The sequence below is a fragment of the Rhagoletis pomonella genome, unplaced genomic scaffold, assembly GCF_013731165.1.
Source record: "Rhagoletis pomonella isolate Grant_MI unplaced genomic scaffold, Rhpom_1.0 Rhpom_scaffold_00002, whole genome shotgun sequence".
Lineage (NCBI taxonomy): Eukaryota > Metazoa > Arthropoda > Insecta > Diptera > Tephritidae > Rhagoletis > Rhagoletis pomonella.
In genome coordinates this window covers 7,430,934-7,446,586 of record NW_023458556.1, presented here as the reverse complement: position 1 = coordinate 7,446,586, position 15,653 = coordinate 7,430,934, and the positions used below count along the sequence as shown (strand labels likewise).

Sequence of the window (15,653 nt, the reverse complement as noted above, 5' to 3'; positions counted from 1 at the left end):
CAAAGTCGTGAGCGCTGTCAATGTCCGTTGCACAAGAGGCTGTTGATGTTGCAGCAACACCAATAACTAAACACACTCGTACAACAGCTTTGATAAGCTATTTGGGTGCTGCTGTCGAGGTGCTTTTGCGCCTGGAATATGTTTAATGGCTTCTTAGATAAGAATGCCGGCAAATCTATTAAGACTACATTAACAGCAAGCGGCGCTTGATATGAGAAATACCTCTCGAAATCTATCTACGGAGTAGCTACGGAAATTTCTTTGGTGTCATCAATCATTTAAAAAATCGTTAATGCACCAACAAATTTTTATTCGCTTTTTTGCTATATTTCTTTGCTTTTGTTTTCTGCTTGCACAGATCAATAAAATAAATTCTACTCGTATGTTGCCAAAATTATAGATATACACAAGTATGTATGTATGTATGTATGTAAGTAAGAAAATTTATGGTTTAAAACTTAATTCCGTAGACTCTTCGGTAGAGAAAGCTAGCTGGGGCGAAAAATTTTAAATGCGTTCTCGAAACCGTCGGATTTGTACAGATGAAATACATCTCTGCCGCTTGCATCAATATCCTCGTGGAAAATAGTTGTTCAGTTCCCCCAGAGAAGTGCCAAGGTGTGGGTTTGAATTTTGGATTAGAAATCCCACTTTACGGCTGAATTGTGTCATTCGTTTTATCCCCATTTAAAAAGGGAAATAATGCCCACGGGCTTGATTTCATTTTTTTTATGAAATAAAGTCCGCGGCCCTTATTTCACTGTACCTGAGAAAAGTACCGCAAAAAAATTGGAGGATGCGCCGAAAAAAGCAAAACATTTGATAATTCTGGAGAAGTATAGTGATAAATGAGGATGTTGATAGCGATGACAATGACGCAAGCGAAGATGACGATTGTTTTTGTTAAAGGTTATATTTTTTTAAACTACTTTCTAAGCCTAACAGAAACATAGAGAAAATTTTTACAAATTCAGATTCATTAATTTATAAAAAAAAAAAATTACCCATAAAGGAGAATGATGTTAACTTTTTCATAAACAATTAACAAAACAGTTATTATTACACTACTTGGCAACGTGTGTGAATAAATCTACTCTATGAAGAAATCTTTTGAAAGTAGAGGATGGGCCAAATAAGGCCTACCTTTCATAGTTCATAGGTCCATAGGCCTAGCAGTGTGCGCAGTCGCTCCATCTTGTTGGAACCACACTTCAGGATATTGCTCTGTTGTTGGCCGCAAAAAGTTCATCAATCATTGTTCTGTAAGAAGCCCCAGAAATCGGTTCTGGAGTTTCATCTTCATTTTCGAAGAAATATGGACCGATTACTTTTTCGGCCATAACACTGCACCAAACAGTGCATCTGGATGGGTGAAACTGGTACTGGTGTGTTTTCCTTGGATTTTCAGAGCCCCACATTCTACAGTTTTGCTTGGAAATGCGTTTCATACAACATCGGTAGGTCTTATTTGGCTCACCCTGTAGTACTTCCCGTAAGTGATAATGTTGATGATGAAAATAGTGATGAAGATAATTATGATAATGATAGGGATGATATTTAGTTTGTAATTAATGATGATTATGATTTTAATAAATTCTCATTTATAATAAAAATTATTTATAAGAACAACACCTAAAGTCTCACGTTTTTTGCTCTTTAGTAATGTCATAAAAATCGTAATAAAAACAAAATAAATACATCAAAATATTTTTAATTAAATATACGTATGACTTGATCTCCAGTTTAAGGGTCTATTATCCCACTGTGCGCCGTGTCCGAAATTTCTCATCAAACTGAAAAGCTGCGATTGTTGTTTCGATTGATCACGGAGCACAATTCATGTGGCTACCAAAGCCAGTTAAGGTAATCCGAAACTGCTGATTGAAGGAGAATGTCATATTTTGGGCGGATGTATTTAGAATGCAACAGCACGACTTGCTGTCGCTCAACTGTTTAGTAATTTCACACTCTTCAAGTGGTGCCAGGTACCAGGTGCTTTGCTGGGCATCTGGGCGTTTAGATTTTTAGTTACACATGATTTCTTGGCAGACGCTTATAAAATATTTATAGGTTAAATTTAATTTATGTTTTCTAAATAAAATGGCACTGGAGCTCACTCAAGAAATTCCCTACAGGCTAATCCTTTAACACTTATTTTAAATGTGCTCCAACAGAACGCTTCTGTACGAAAGTGTACATATTTTCCCCCAGCATCAATCAACTTGAAGGCAATCACGGAAATGCAATGCACAAACCAGCATTCCTGCCAAAACAAATACGGAAACGCGGAATGTAGGCAAAAGAAATACAAAGTGATAATAAACGGGGTTCAATCCAAAGCCTCAAAAATTCGCGAATTGCAAGAAATAAATAAAAGCGAGTTGATTATTTTCAGCATTTGCCAAGAAATTCGTCAAAATGTCAGACAGATAAGAAAAAGCTGTAAATAAAAGCTGTAGGAGAGAGCAATATGTTGCACCGCTAGCAGAGAAATGCAAAAGCCACTTACCACAACAACAAGAACAATGAATTTTTCAAAGAATTTCGTAACGTTGCCAAGAATTCATTTACCGTTGCGAAGCAGACGCTCCATGCTGCTACTGCTGCTGATGCTGCTGCTGCCACTGACAGCTGCATGGAATTTCACGCAACTTGCCACAAATGCAGCACATGCAACACCAGCAGCAGCATATGCGGCATGCAATTTTACGATTTCTTTATTTCTTGGCAAGCGTCGAAAGTGCAGGCACACATTTTATAAAAAATTCGCATGTATGTTTGTGTGTGTGTGTACCTACCTACATACGAATGTGCAAAGTGGAGTAAAGGCGCCGCCATTATGTAATGGAAAACTTGGCTTAGAAACGCGTTGTATGCGCCCCATTCTACATAGAATGTTGATGAATTACAGCCGCAGGCAGCAACAAAATTTTGGGCCGAAATGAATTGCTGATCGGAGATGTTACAACAGCCAAGTAAATACATAAATAAAAATCAAAGTGAAATAAAATAAATTGCCTTCAAAGTACAGGGTGTCACATGTGCATATGACAGCAAACTCTTTTGGACATATATTAGTTTTTCCGTGTGACAACAGTTTGCTTCTGTGATGGCATATTTACCATTGTAACCCACATTAACCTCACAATTCTGTGCCCTGGACAAATAATCAAGCTTGAATATTTGTCCGGAAACTGCGCCTAAACTTGGACTATATTTGGCTAAATTTTTCAAATTTTTGTGATTTGCTTTTAGGCGCATTTTTTTACGCGGTATTGGAGGGTAAGTTTTTCAAATCAAAACTCCAGTGCAAATACGAAATCATTTTTTCTACCTTCAGATGTTGCTTTCTGAATTAACCCAACTTCTCCACAAATTTTGGCGCGGTATTTTTGTAACACCCTAAATGTCCACATCTATGCAAAATTTAGTAAAAATATTTGTTCTATTTATTAGCAACGTCGATATTTGTGCACAAATAATTTGTAAATTGCTTAGAAAATTTTATTGCTTTGATAAGCATAAGCATTTTAGTCATCCGGATATTTTCGATAAATAAATAAATATACAAAATATCGTTGACACAATTTTTCCATTCCGTCTACATTCGTCAACGCTCCTTTGGGGCAATAAAATTATTATGCACCCTCCTTCAATTGAGCCAGCCAGACAAACAACTGAATGTGAATTAGACGTGCGGGCATACAAACATACATACATACAGACAACCCGGCAACAAAATATGCAAAAAGTAGCAAACATGGAACAACAACAACAAGAAATGCATGCGTACATACATATGTATCGATGTGTCTACTTGCATGCATTCATAAATATATCAAACTAGGCAATAGCAGCAGCCGAAGCGCCAACAACAACGTGTCAAACATCAAAGTACTACCGTCCTTTTTCGCACAATTCTTGTCAGCAGTCAGTAGTCAGCAACGCACGCACACACACACACACACATACATAGTCAGTCAGTCAGTCAGTGAGTGAACTGAATGTATCGCCAATGCTCACCAAAGGAAATGATTCGTTCCGTGTCCGTGTCCGTGTCCGGGTGTGTGTCCGGGTGTGTGTCCGGAACTGGCTGCGACAGTGGTTGTGGCAACAGAGTTCGATGGTTTTATATTATTACTTGATTTTTTGTTTGTACACACACACACACTCGCATACATATCTGCTTATTGGATGTGTATCTATGTATGTGTGCCTGTAATTCTGCACAATATTTGCATAATAAATGTGAGGTTATGAATAAATTATTGGCGCATGAATGCTGGTTATTCGGCAATTCGGTGAGGTCAAAGCGGCATTAAAGGCAAAACGTAAAAACTTCCACACACACATGCGTACATACTCACATGCATTTGTATGTGTTGTTTGTTCGCTTGAAGCAGTGAGCCGGAATAAATAACAATAAGGACTAAGTCATTGACCAAAGCGGCAGCGCCTTGGATTGCATTTAATATTTTCTTGGTAATTTCGCCAATGGTTATTGCCTATTTAAATATGTATGTATGTATGTATGTATGAATGTATGTATGTACGAATACATACAATAACATATATACATACATAAGTAGTCTTGCTGTTGGGCATTTAAGGCGTTATAAATTTTAGTGCTATTGACTATTCGAACAACATGTAGCACAGATTGGCCACCTAATTCAAATAGTATGCGCCTGGAATAGTTTGGTTTCTCCCATCGAGAACATTTAAGTCGAAATTGGTTATTAAAGATGCACTGTATGCACTGTAATCGGCATAACAGAAAAAGTTGAAAATATTTTTGAATGAAAACAAGTTTTGCTTTGGCAACCAAATGGATTTCTCTTTGAGAATTAACACTTAAAGAAGTCTAGATTTGAGTTGTATATTTTACCTCTAGTGACAGTTGTAATTCTACAAAGAAAGGATTTAAGGCTGCGAGACGACCTTCGTCATAGGTATATACCATTGAAATCCTCTCAGGTTATTGAGCATGATTTCCTCATGTTTCAAAAAAAATACTTTTAATATTTTGGGTGAGAAATATCGATAGCTTTTGACTTTTTTTTAGGGATTGAATAAGAAAATTAAATGTTTTCTGACATCTTCAGCCTTTTTAAGACGCTTTTCTGGGGATTTTTTTGAATATAACAAAATTTGTTTCTTTTTCGTCCTCGAAGAAGATGGCACAACGCTAAAACCGGTTCATCTCCAAACCAAATTTGAGAAAAAATATTACGGTAATTCATGAGATTTTTCGTGACTTTGCTCTCTTTTCGGGTATAATAATATCGCCTAACAAAGCTCCATGACAGACCCATGAATAATGCTGATTCTATGAGTCCCCAGTGCACTTCATTGCCCATAATTGCACTTTGCTACGGTACTTAAATAAGGTCAACTCGGTTCCTGGAATCGAGACGAGTATTAAACACTGAAGGCAACCTTACACCAGCAATGCCATGAATCGCAGGCAAAAGGTTAATTCTAATAAGAAAAAAGACTTTGAAATTATGTGTGAAGATAAAAATCGGATGGCAAAAGTTCACGAGACTAATGCGGAGGCTTTCTTGTCCAGTAACCTTGAGAGCGGAAGTGTTTTTGCTTTTTATCCTCGGCATTTGTCTTGCTGTAAACAGTAGAGCCTCATTCTTGAGGAAGCAGATCTGGAATGCCAAAATTACTAAAAAAAACGAAGATTCTTTTCAAAGAAGCCTAATCACTCATGCGTACAACAGGCTCAAGCCAGCGAAACTGTTATATTTTTATGTGATTTGCTATGTCCATGCCGTAGAAAATCGCTCACAGTTCCAGAAAGTACTCAAAGCCTACTCAACTTTGTTCGACATCTTCCACGGGAATGATGAGAGATTTTTCATAATTTTTCCTTTCAAATGGCCCAGCGAGCTCATATTGGGACCTATTGGCAACAGCTATTCTTCGTTTGATCTCCATGCTAACATTTTTGGTGGTGTTTATGCTGGATCGAAGGTTGGCATGTTCCTTCAATACCTCAAAGTTATAACTGCCAACAGTGGCGTGTGTCCTAAAACCATAGGACTTTTTACGTGGACATTCGAGGGTCTCAGCCCGCCGACGTCAATATCATCTGCATACGCCAGCAGTCTTAAATAAATACCAAGTGAGTACGAGCCTACTGACTATTTTTTTAAAGTAACCAGGCGAGTATTTTGCCCTTTCCAACTTTGTTACTAAAAGTTTTGGTCGTTTTTCGGTGTCAATGGAGCTTAACTAGTACCAAGCCTTCATAAACTATGAGGGAAGGCTGATAATGTACCCTTCACCAATGCTCCTTAGCGATCCAAGCCGGAATGTTGTTGTATTGCCGCAGGCTTATTGCACCAACACTGCCCAAGCCAAGGTGAATGGTCCGATGCACGGGAAATTTCGCTGGTAAGAAGTGCTTTCTCCACGCCTCCAGGCTTTCCGTGAAACAAAATTGAAACAACAACAATGGCAACAACACCAATAGCGTAGCAGTAGACTGCGAGTAGAAGACGTAACGCTGTCATAAAGGTACTGTATACGCTCGAAAATATTGACCAAATTGCAACGGCTAGTGCGGTACATGAGCGCGACTAGGAAGACATGGTAGGTTCCATCTTAAGAGTGGATAAGTACAAAAAGGGACAAACGGGTCATGCAGCCACAATCGAGGCCACTAAAGCAAAGAACGAGAATGAGAATGAGAGCGGCCACGAGCCCATTTCTAAGAACGTCAAGAAGATCACCTGCAGGCGACAGTAGTTGATGAAAATAGTAGGGCATCACTAGCAGTTCAGCAGAAATAGGTGGATATCGATGTGAGGATGTAGAGACGCGTTATGAACTATGTACTTTACTGGGGTATTAGAAGGTCTTCACACAGACATCAACTCGTTGGAATTCCTACGGGAATACCGGATTGTCAAGCGCGCAGAGCAGTTCTCCCTGGACACTAGGATTAGCGACACTTTCAGCTAAAACTGATGCCAGCCAAGCACATTCCAAGTAGACCACCTCCGCTTGTGGCCATACAGGCAAAAGGATGCTGCGGCGTATTAAACTGCAGAATAAAGAAATACCTGCGATTGAAGAATGGGAGCAACAATGGAAGAAGAGTCCAGAATGCCATCAAACCGGCCCATTCTTCGAGCTATTTGTGCATATTATTTGGATGCCTTAGCGAAGACGGACTACAGAATCCTCTCCGGTATACGTATGGCTCGAGTTCTGGTACTAGAAATGTGGTAACTTAGCTATTCTCCTCAGTGAGGAAGCCATTGGCATTAGTCTTATATAAGAGCCATGGGTCAAGCACAAGGCGGTGATGAGGCTAAACCTAAATAACTTCAATGCCTACTATAAGAGCGAGGTGGGTAAGCCGCGTGCGTATATTCGTATCATACGGAAAAGTCTAAAAATTTTCAACAAACGTGAAGCGCTCCTAAAAAATCTTTTTTTCGATTTAAAAACTTCCCCTTGCCGAAATTTTTTCTTATGTTTACTTATCGCGCGCGTCGAAATCCCGACGAGCCAGGATATGTACGCAAATTAAAAAACTCGTATCAATTTAGCTCCGCTCGCTAACGTCAACAGCAGTCACAGCACATAAGTTCTTCCAAAACATGCAAGATACTAATTTCACACATTTTGCACCAAGCATTTTGCTACAGCAATAACACCCCGTTTACATTATTATAATTAAAATGCTTACTAAGCAATTACGACACTCGCCACTTCGCACTTCGCACTCGAATTCGCATTAATCAAAGTGTGCTCTAGTAATATTCGCATACACACACACACACACGCATATACTCGTTCACATGCAAGCGCGCATAGTAAATGTTTAAGCTAAACTATTCGCACTTTGCTTGCCGCCGACGCCGCCGCCGCCGCCGCCACCACCAACACTCACTTAACACTCGCTTAATGCGCTGGCAGTTTATTAAGTCAACACTGCACATGACATGCAACAAATTCCACGCCGGCGAGTGCAACCTAAGCAAGCAAGCAACTAGCTAAGTACAACAACGACAATAACTAACTGCCACAAGTACATGAAATTGAATTATAAATGAGCTCAAGTGATTTTTCCATTACGAAATGCGCACTCTACGTACACAGAACGCCCAAGAGTACTTGAAAAAAAAGTGCTGTGGCTGTGTGGAGGGTGCCGTGGCGAGAGGGGCAATATAAGTATATATACAGGGACTTGCCACAAATGGCAAGTGTAAATTGCCACAAATTGAGCAAATGTGCTAAGCGCGCTCGACTGCGTGTTTTCTATCGGTGTTGTTGTTGTTGTTGCTGTGCATGCGTGTGTGTGTGCAAGTGAAGGCTTAAGATGCGCGCACAAAGAATGAGTGGAATATTTATTTCGTTTGTTTGTTTTCGTGTTTTTGTACTGGCACTTTTTTTGTGTGTCTCTCTTTTAATTTTTTTTTTTTTTTTTTTGCATTTGCCACAAACACTTGCAACCACAAAACCCTAATTGCGCATTTTGCACCGATTGTGGCAGTTGAGCTGCAACCAACCGAAGTGGTGAGCTTCAGCTGTGGATTTGCCTTGGTAGTATATTCGGCTGCTGCCAACTGCTGTTGACTGCTTTGCAGGGGTGCCGACGCTGCTAAGTGGCAAATATGTCAGCGTCAGGAGGCATAATTCAACTTGAGGCAAGCAAGTGAAGTGCCAACGCAATGGTGAACAGCGGCTGGGGTTATGTATGTAGTTAGGTGGCAAGCATAAACGACTCCGGGCGTTGTGTGAGCGCACGCAATAAGTCCTTATCGCTTCCGGATCCCCTTTTTCAAACCACTTGTCTCAGCCTAAAGCTGCACCCGCGCGCACATGGTTGCGGCAGTTGTAGTTAGTACATTGCGAGGCATGTAGCCGCTGTTGATGCCACTGCTCAAGTTGCATGCCACCAGTCGAATGCATCTGTTAAAGTTGTGTGTACGTTTGCGTTTCCATTCAAAACCATGTCAAGATGGCAAATTTATGTGTGGCATTGGTGGCAGATTTGACTTGACAGCTGCTGGACATATTGTTGCATTAATTGAAGGAGCCCCCACTAGGTGGTGGCAGCCGGCAGAGGTTAGGCGAGTGGCAAACGCACTAAATTGTACAGTAAATTACAGCAAGGAAAATTAACTCGATTTTGACATCTTTTATTGTAATTAATTTTAACCTCAAGGGACTGGTATTATGCGCACCACCGACAATCGTCTCAACTACAAATCAAGAAATAACGCATACGCCCTGGCTGCGTTGCCAAACCCGATCAGGCCCGATTATGCACAAAGCTATTCGCTTATTTTGTTTGTTAACACACACAAATATAGTTAAAAAGAAAAAAGCTTACCGAAGCCACAACATACGAAATCTATTTAGGCACTTCATTGTGAAGAAGTTGACCAGAGCGTCATACATTTTATAATCCAATTTACTTTATATGAATAGGGGAAAATGCAGCTCAAAACTACTGGAAAACGATATCTGCACCCGGCCATAAAACTATTTCGATACAATAATTCATATATCTGGATTATGTATATGTATGCATTCTATAAAGTTCATATGCACTAAAGTTTTAAATTTACATATTTACATAAGTATGTACTAGGTCCTCGCGCTACATATTAAGCTTATGTTGTGAAAAATTGTTTGCAGGAAAATCTTTGTCTGAAACTTCGCGAAGTTTTGCGCGCTAACAACCAAAACGTGACATTGCTTAAGTAGTAGTAGTAGCAAGTTATTCTGATAACATTGTTGTCGCAATTACTTTCAATGCAAGTCAACAATAGATAGATGAATAAGCGAAGAGTATGTGAATGCTGGAGTTTATGCGGTGAAAACTTTATAATTGCTGCCAATTTACACTCACCCGTAGTGGGCTCCTCGAAAAAAGTAAAAATTCTTTGGCCATGCTACCATTTCTACTAGCTATGACTGTAGGTAATCGACATGAAGTTATTCGGAAAAGGGCTTGGAACTCAAACTTAAGCTCCACATGTAGCTGATGTCTACTCGAGTGGGTGCCACTATAAAATACGAGCCGAAATGTTTAGACCTTAGTCTCGCAAAAGCTACGAAAATAGTGATCCGAAATGATTTTCAGTAGTGCCGAATGGATTCTTATTGGACAATGATAGGCCATAACTCTAGCAGACGCAAGATTTGCCGCTTATTTAGCTGAAGAAGCCCGCGATTGGCTACCGGCTAAAAGCCCATCTGTCTACGAGCGACCTAGAGATTGCTGCAGTACCTCCTATTCCCTCTCTATGAATAGAAATGAACTCAGGCGAGCTCTAACTAGTAAATTCATAGGCCTTCGAGTTTGCTATATTGTTTCGATGCCCTGGAACCACATTTGGATGTATTATAGATTCGAGGTTAACGAAGAGTTCCACACAGAATACACTGAAAGCATAGAATAAGCGGAAAGCGGAGGCAGTGTGGAGTGGAATTTTCCAACGGCTTTCGAATTTTCGTATGCCGCAAAGTGGTCTCCCAGGTGTTGTGTAATTTTTTGAATAGTTGCGAAAATTCTCAAAAATTTTATCCAAATTGAAGGTTCTAGTTAAACTGAAATAGAGTTCCCTATAAATCATTTTTGTTTTTGTTTTTTAATTTTTAATTTTTGGACCCTCCTTGGTTAAGGGTGTCATAACCCATTAATGATCTGCGAAGTAAAGTCTAACTAGAGCCTTTAATACGGTTTATTTTTTTATTCCGAAACTTTTCAAAGGAGCGATGAACCTGATCCCGCCAGAGGGCATAGGAAGAACGCCAACGATCGCGGTAAGCTGGGAATTTGGCACACTATGTCTTCTGGTGAAAATAACTAGCTTCGTTTTTTTTTAGGATTATTGGCAGGTCCGCTGCTTGTGGACCAATTTGTGTCTAAATGTACTCTGCAAAAAGGTCCTACAAAATTTTCTGAAACTCGCTATCACTCTCCTTTACAGCTCCTTCAGGACTTCGTTGACGATGACAATCCAGAGAATGTTGCCAAGAGCCGAAATTTTAAAAATTGTGAGGACTGTGGAACTCCAAATTGATGATCTCATCATTCCATTACTCGAGCAAAAACTCTTATGTAATTAGGGCCCATCGGAGTTAATAAAAAATTTAACACAATCCTGATTTCAGAAAAGACTGCTTTTTCTTTTCAACTTTGACATTGATTTATTGTTTAATGAAATGCAAGCTTTACAATAATCGTTTAGCAAATCACTAAGTCTATTATGCAGTTTTGGTGAATAAGCTTTATTTTATTAATTTCAATTCCATTTATTGAGACGCAATTTATTTGGGTATGCTACCTCTCCTTCTGTTTGCAATTACATATGTATACAATAAGTAAAAAGCAATGTGCCATATACACAACCACATAGCTAAAGAAAAAGCATACATACATACATACTAAATATATGCACATATACAAGTTCATAAAAGTTTGGTATCTCTATTAATAATTCACTTTTGATGCACATAAATATGTCAACAACTTAACCGCATCGCATGCCAGTGACAGCAACAAGTTTCGTATTGCACTGAATTTGACTTGAGGTTAAAAAAGTAGCTCTGAAACGTTTTCTCCTCTCTTTCCACATTGGCTTTCATTCCTTTGCTTTTACTTTAGCCCGCTCTTCCGCAAGCTTCGCAAACCACTAAAGTTTAAAATACGTCAGCCTGCCTGCCACTACTGCTTGACGCCAGCCAGAGTTGCCACTTTGGTAAATTGTTACCAAAATTGGTAGAAAAAATTTGGGTTGGTAAAAAGAAAATTTTTTCTCATTTAGGTAGATTTTGGTTGAGCTTTTCGTTCCCGCTTTATTTTTCGTAGTTATCTTTAAATTAAAAATTTCTTTGCATACTTTTTATATATATATACATACTTACATACGTATAAATGTATATCGATATAAGGCGAACATATCGTGCTCCATTTAAAACTCATTTTACTGGAATCCTGAGGAGCTTTTACTTGCCTAAATATTTTAAATGATTTAAATAAAAGGAAAAAAAATTATACGCACTATGATTTTTTCCAAAAAAAAAAAAAAAAAATCAACGCCATTTTTTAACAATGGACATTGTTAAATAAAAAGAAAATACAATTTAAAAAAAAATTAAAAAAAAATCATCGGGAATATTATTTTCCCTAAAAAATTCGAAATTCAGACAAAAAATTTTCGAATTTTTTTAAATGTTATATAAAGTTTGAATCCTTGATTTTTATGGATTTCGTTAAAGCAACACAAAAATTTTTCTTAAAACACATTGTGAATATTAAAAAAAAAATCAACAAGTACATACTTTTTTGGGTCATCGTTGAGTATTTGTCTAAATATAATAACTCGACTCGAAGTTTTTTCAAATGATGAAGTTTCGTTGTTGCCTTTAGTTTCATCACTTCCGCTTTTGGTTAAAGGAAACGGAGAATATGCCAATAATATGATCACAAATACGATATAATAAGTAAAAAAAAGTTCCTTAAGACAATTTTAATTCCCATTCTATAGTTTTTATTAAAATAACTATAAAAAAAGTTATTGGTAGATTTTTTTCAAGTGGATGGTAATTATTTTGTTTCGCCAGTGGCAACCCTGACGCCAACCCACCTGGCCAGCCAATTGCATGCTGCACTGCCGCGCCAACAACAAAACGTTTACACTCAGTGCTTAACAAAATATTTCAGCCGCTTTTGTTGTTGACAATGAAAGTGAAGTTGACATTGAGGTTGCAACATGTTGAAGCCACCGCTGTTGTTGCACTGGTTATTGTTTGTGCAATTGCCTTTGCTGTTGTTGTCGCTGTTAAAATTCATGTTGATATATACATACATTAATGATGACAATCATTCTTCTGGTGATTTTGACATTTCGCATGCTGAAATTTTAATGCATAGTTGTTTATTGGTTTTTTTATTTATTTTATTTTTTTGTTTGCTGCTTGTATTTATTGAGTTATTTAAATTAAGATGGCTAATGCCACACAAAAGCTCCACTGTTATTCTACTCGTAGCTGACATTGAGTGCTCTACATTTTTTAAATCTTTTTAGTATTTCTTCTACGTCACTGACACTCCAACGATTTGAAAGGGATGCGCAATTTCTTCTTCTCCACTCAATATTATTTTACTTAATTATTTAATCCCAGCTTCCTTCGACGTTGTGAAACCAGTCTATGATTCGCTTGATGCCCCGACATCTGCTTGTAAGTAGCTCCAATCCAAAAAGCGTACAACCCAAACCCATCAGCATCAGATAAAGCATATAGAGTCCCTTAAGCATATTGCTGCTGATGGCCGGCAATCGTTGAGATCTCGTGTTCATCACTTGGAAATGTTTCTTCACATGCTTGCTGGCAATGTGCGAGGTTATCCCTGACGTCATCAGCCGCTTGATGTAATTGTCGAAAACCATACGCAACATCGAATGTTTCTTGAAGAACATCGATAGCTGTATGTTGTAGATCGGTTCATCGACATACGTCAAGCGACTAGTTTGCCAATTTTGTTGATTGTGCCAAGCCAAGGTGTCCAACATCGAAACGGTGGCGATGTGTGGCGTTTCGCTATCTTGAACAATGCCATACCGATTCGTCAAATTATGCTGAATTGTCGTCATATTTCGCGGGTAGAAATCCACATACGAATCAAAAATTAGCTTATATTGTTCAGCTGCGAGACCGGCAATACTGCGTGGAACGGGAATGCGTCTAGAGATGCGTAAAGTTTCAAAGAGCTTCGCCTGATAGGCATTGCGCAAGACCAGCGTAGCTAACAGCCAGGTCATTAGCAGGAGTCGGGGGCATATGTGATGTGGACGTGAGTTGATGGGATTTCCCATCATTATGACAATCAAATTGGTGCAGTCACTACGTCTTGGATGTCCGATAATTTGCTCGCAGATGCGAGGGCTTGCAAAAGTGACCACTAAACGGATTAGTATCATGCCGACCAGACAACAGCTACCAATCCATAGCCAAACATCTTTGCAGAAACCGAGTGCCAATTGCTTAATGGGTCCGAAGTGCAAGCCGCTCCGCACAATGAATACAAACGGACTTTGGTGATAGGTGATGGAGTAACTGAAAACATGGCGCAAAGTGTCCGAGCTACTCAAACAGCCCAATGCGATGTCCGCCTTTTCCGAAGCGAGCTGCCGAAATAAATTAAGCAAATTTAAGAAAATAAATGAGTTTGGAAATCGACTTATCTATGTTTCCACAAGTGCAAGTTCTCTGAAAGAGGTCGCCCAGGGAGTTTATAATTTTATGATGTACATATCTTTAACGTTTTATGATTCGCTTTAATATGCGGCATTTTTTTTTTTTTTTTTTGTGTAACGCACTCTAATGTATTTCTATTCAACAAACCTCTGCAAAGCAACCCGTCGAGTTCTGGAACTCTCCAATGACACTATCTTCTTTCGGTATGGAAATATTCACATGAAAGTTCATCGCTTTTGCCAGAATTTTCAATATGTCAGCTTCTAAACCATCCAACAAATGAATGTTTTGCATTTGCAGCTGCTGATCATCACCTCTATGTCCCACAAATGGATAGCCCAACCGCAGGCAAACGTTCAAAGTACAACCGTGAAAATTGTGAAAATGAGGTGGAAAGAGTCGATCCTCAGCCAAACGTCCATTTGCGTAATTATTGAACTCAGCAACATCCACTATTTTGCGACAGTAGGCCACCCCGAATGGAGTGTAGGTGTAGAAGTGAAAAGTATGAGTGTTGTCAAATTGAAACATTAGAACCACATTGCCCACATGAAGTCGCAGACATTCCATGAATATTTGCTCCATATGCTCAATCGCCTTTCGCTCGGACCGCGTTCGTAAAGTTAAGATGATGAAGAAATGAAATTGGTACTCGTAATGGGTTACTGGTATGTGGATACTTAAATTCCTGCATACACAAAAATGGAGATAATATTATTATTGTTTTTTTTTTTTATTTTTGGTAAGCTATGCCTGATGCCACGCTTACTTGAAGGCGTGCATAGAATCGACGATGAAAAGATTGTAGTCCCATAGCCTTTCCTCTGGCAAACCGAAGAATAGCTGCAGTGACATAGTCGGATTGAATTGCTTCAAAAAGTAGCGCAGCAAGCGCGTATGCATATTTAACAATCCCGGCTTGCAATGTTCGCAATTCTCCATGATAATGAGTGTTCTTGCCTTTGGCGTTATGTAGCGTTCGGTCATGTAGAGCGCCAGCTTCGCATAGGGCGCATGATCCCGGTTAACTTCGTCGATAAGAAAGCGTAGCTTTGCATTGCTTGCAGGCACAATTGCCGTTATGAAAAGCACGACCAAAAATAATTTTGACATTTCTTAGCGCTTTCGGCAGCAAAACAATTGCAAACGGAGAGAACACTTTTCACGAAAAGCCCACTAACGAGCTAACACTAAACTGTTAGTAAATTTCGTACGATGTGTTATTTTATAATGGCTCCCAGTAAGCAATTTGTAAATTAATTACTTAATATGATTAGCGATTACATTTCGCTACAATTGCCAGCATTTAATGCTATTTTCCCCTTGGGTACAGATTTCATCTATGGGTTAATTTAATTAATAGATATGTGCCACATGGAGGTAACTGTAATTTGCAATCAACCGCTGTAAATTGT

At 38.9% G+C, this 15,653-nt stretch overlaps 1 protein-coding gene across 1 annotated transcript; it reads right to left on the bottom strand.

Moving 5' to 3' along the window:
- Positions 1-13,154: 13,154 nt before the first annotated feature.
- Positions 13,155-15,351, bottom strand: LOC118734421. The gene is made up of 3 exons (XM_036464143.1): positions 15,008-15,351; positions 14,386-14,926; positions 13,155-14,168 (listed from the first exon to the last, which is right to left on the bottom strand). Exons 1-3 carry the CDS (start codon positions 15,349-15,351, stop codon positions 13,155-13,157), a joined length of 1,899 nt encoding a protein of 632 aa, XP_036320036.1.
- Between the last annotated feature and the right edge of the window lie 302 nt (positions 15,352-15,653).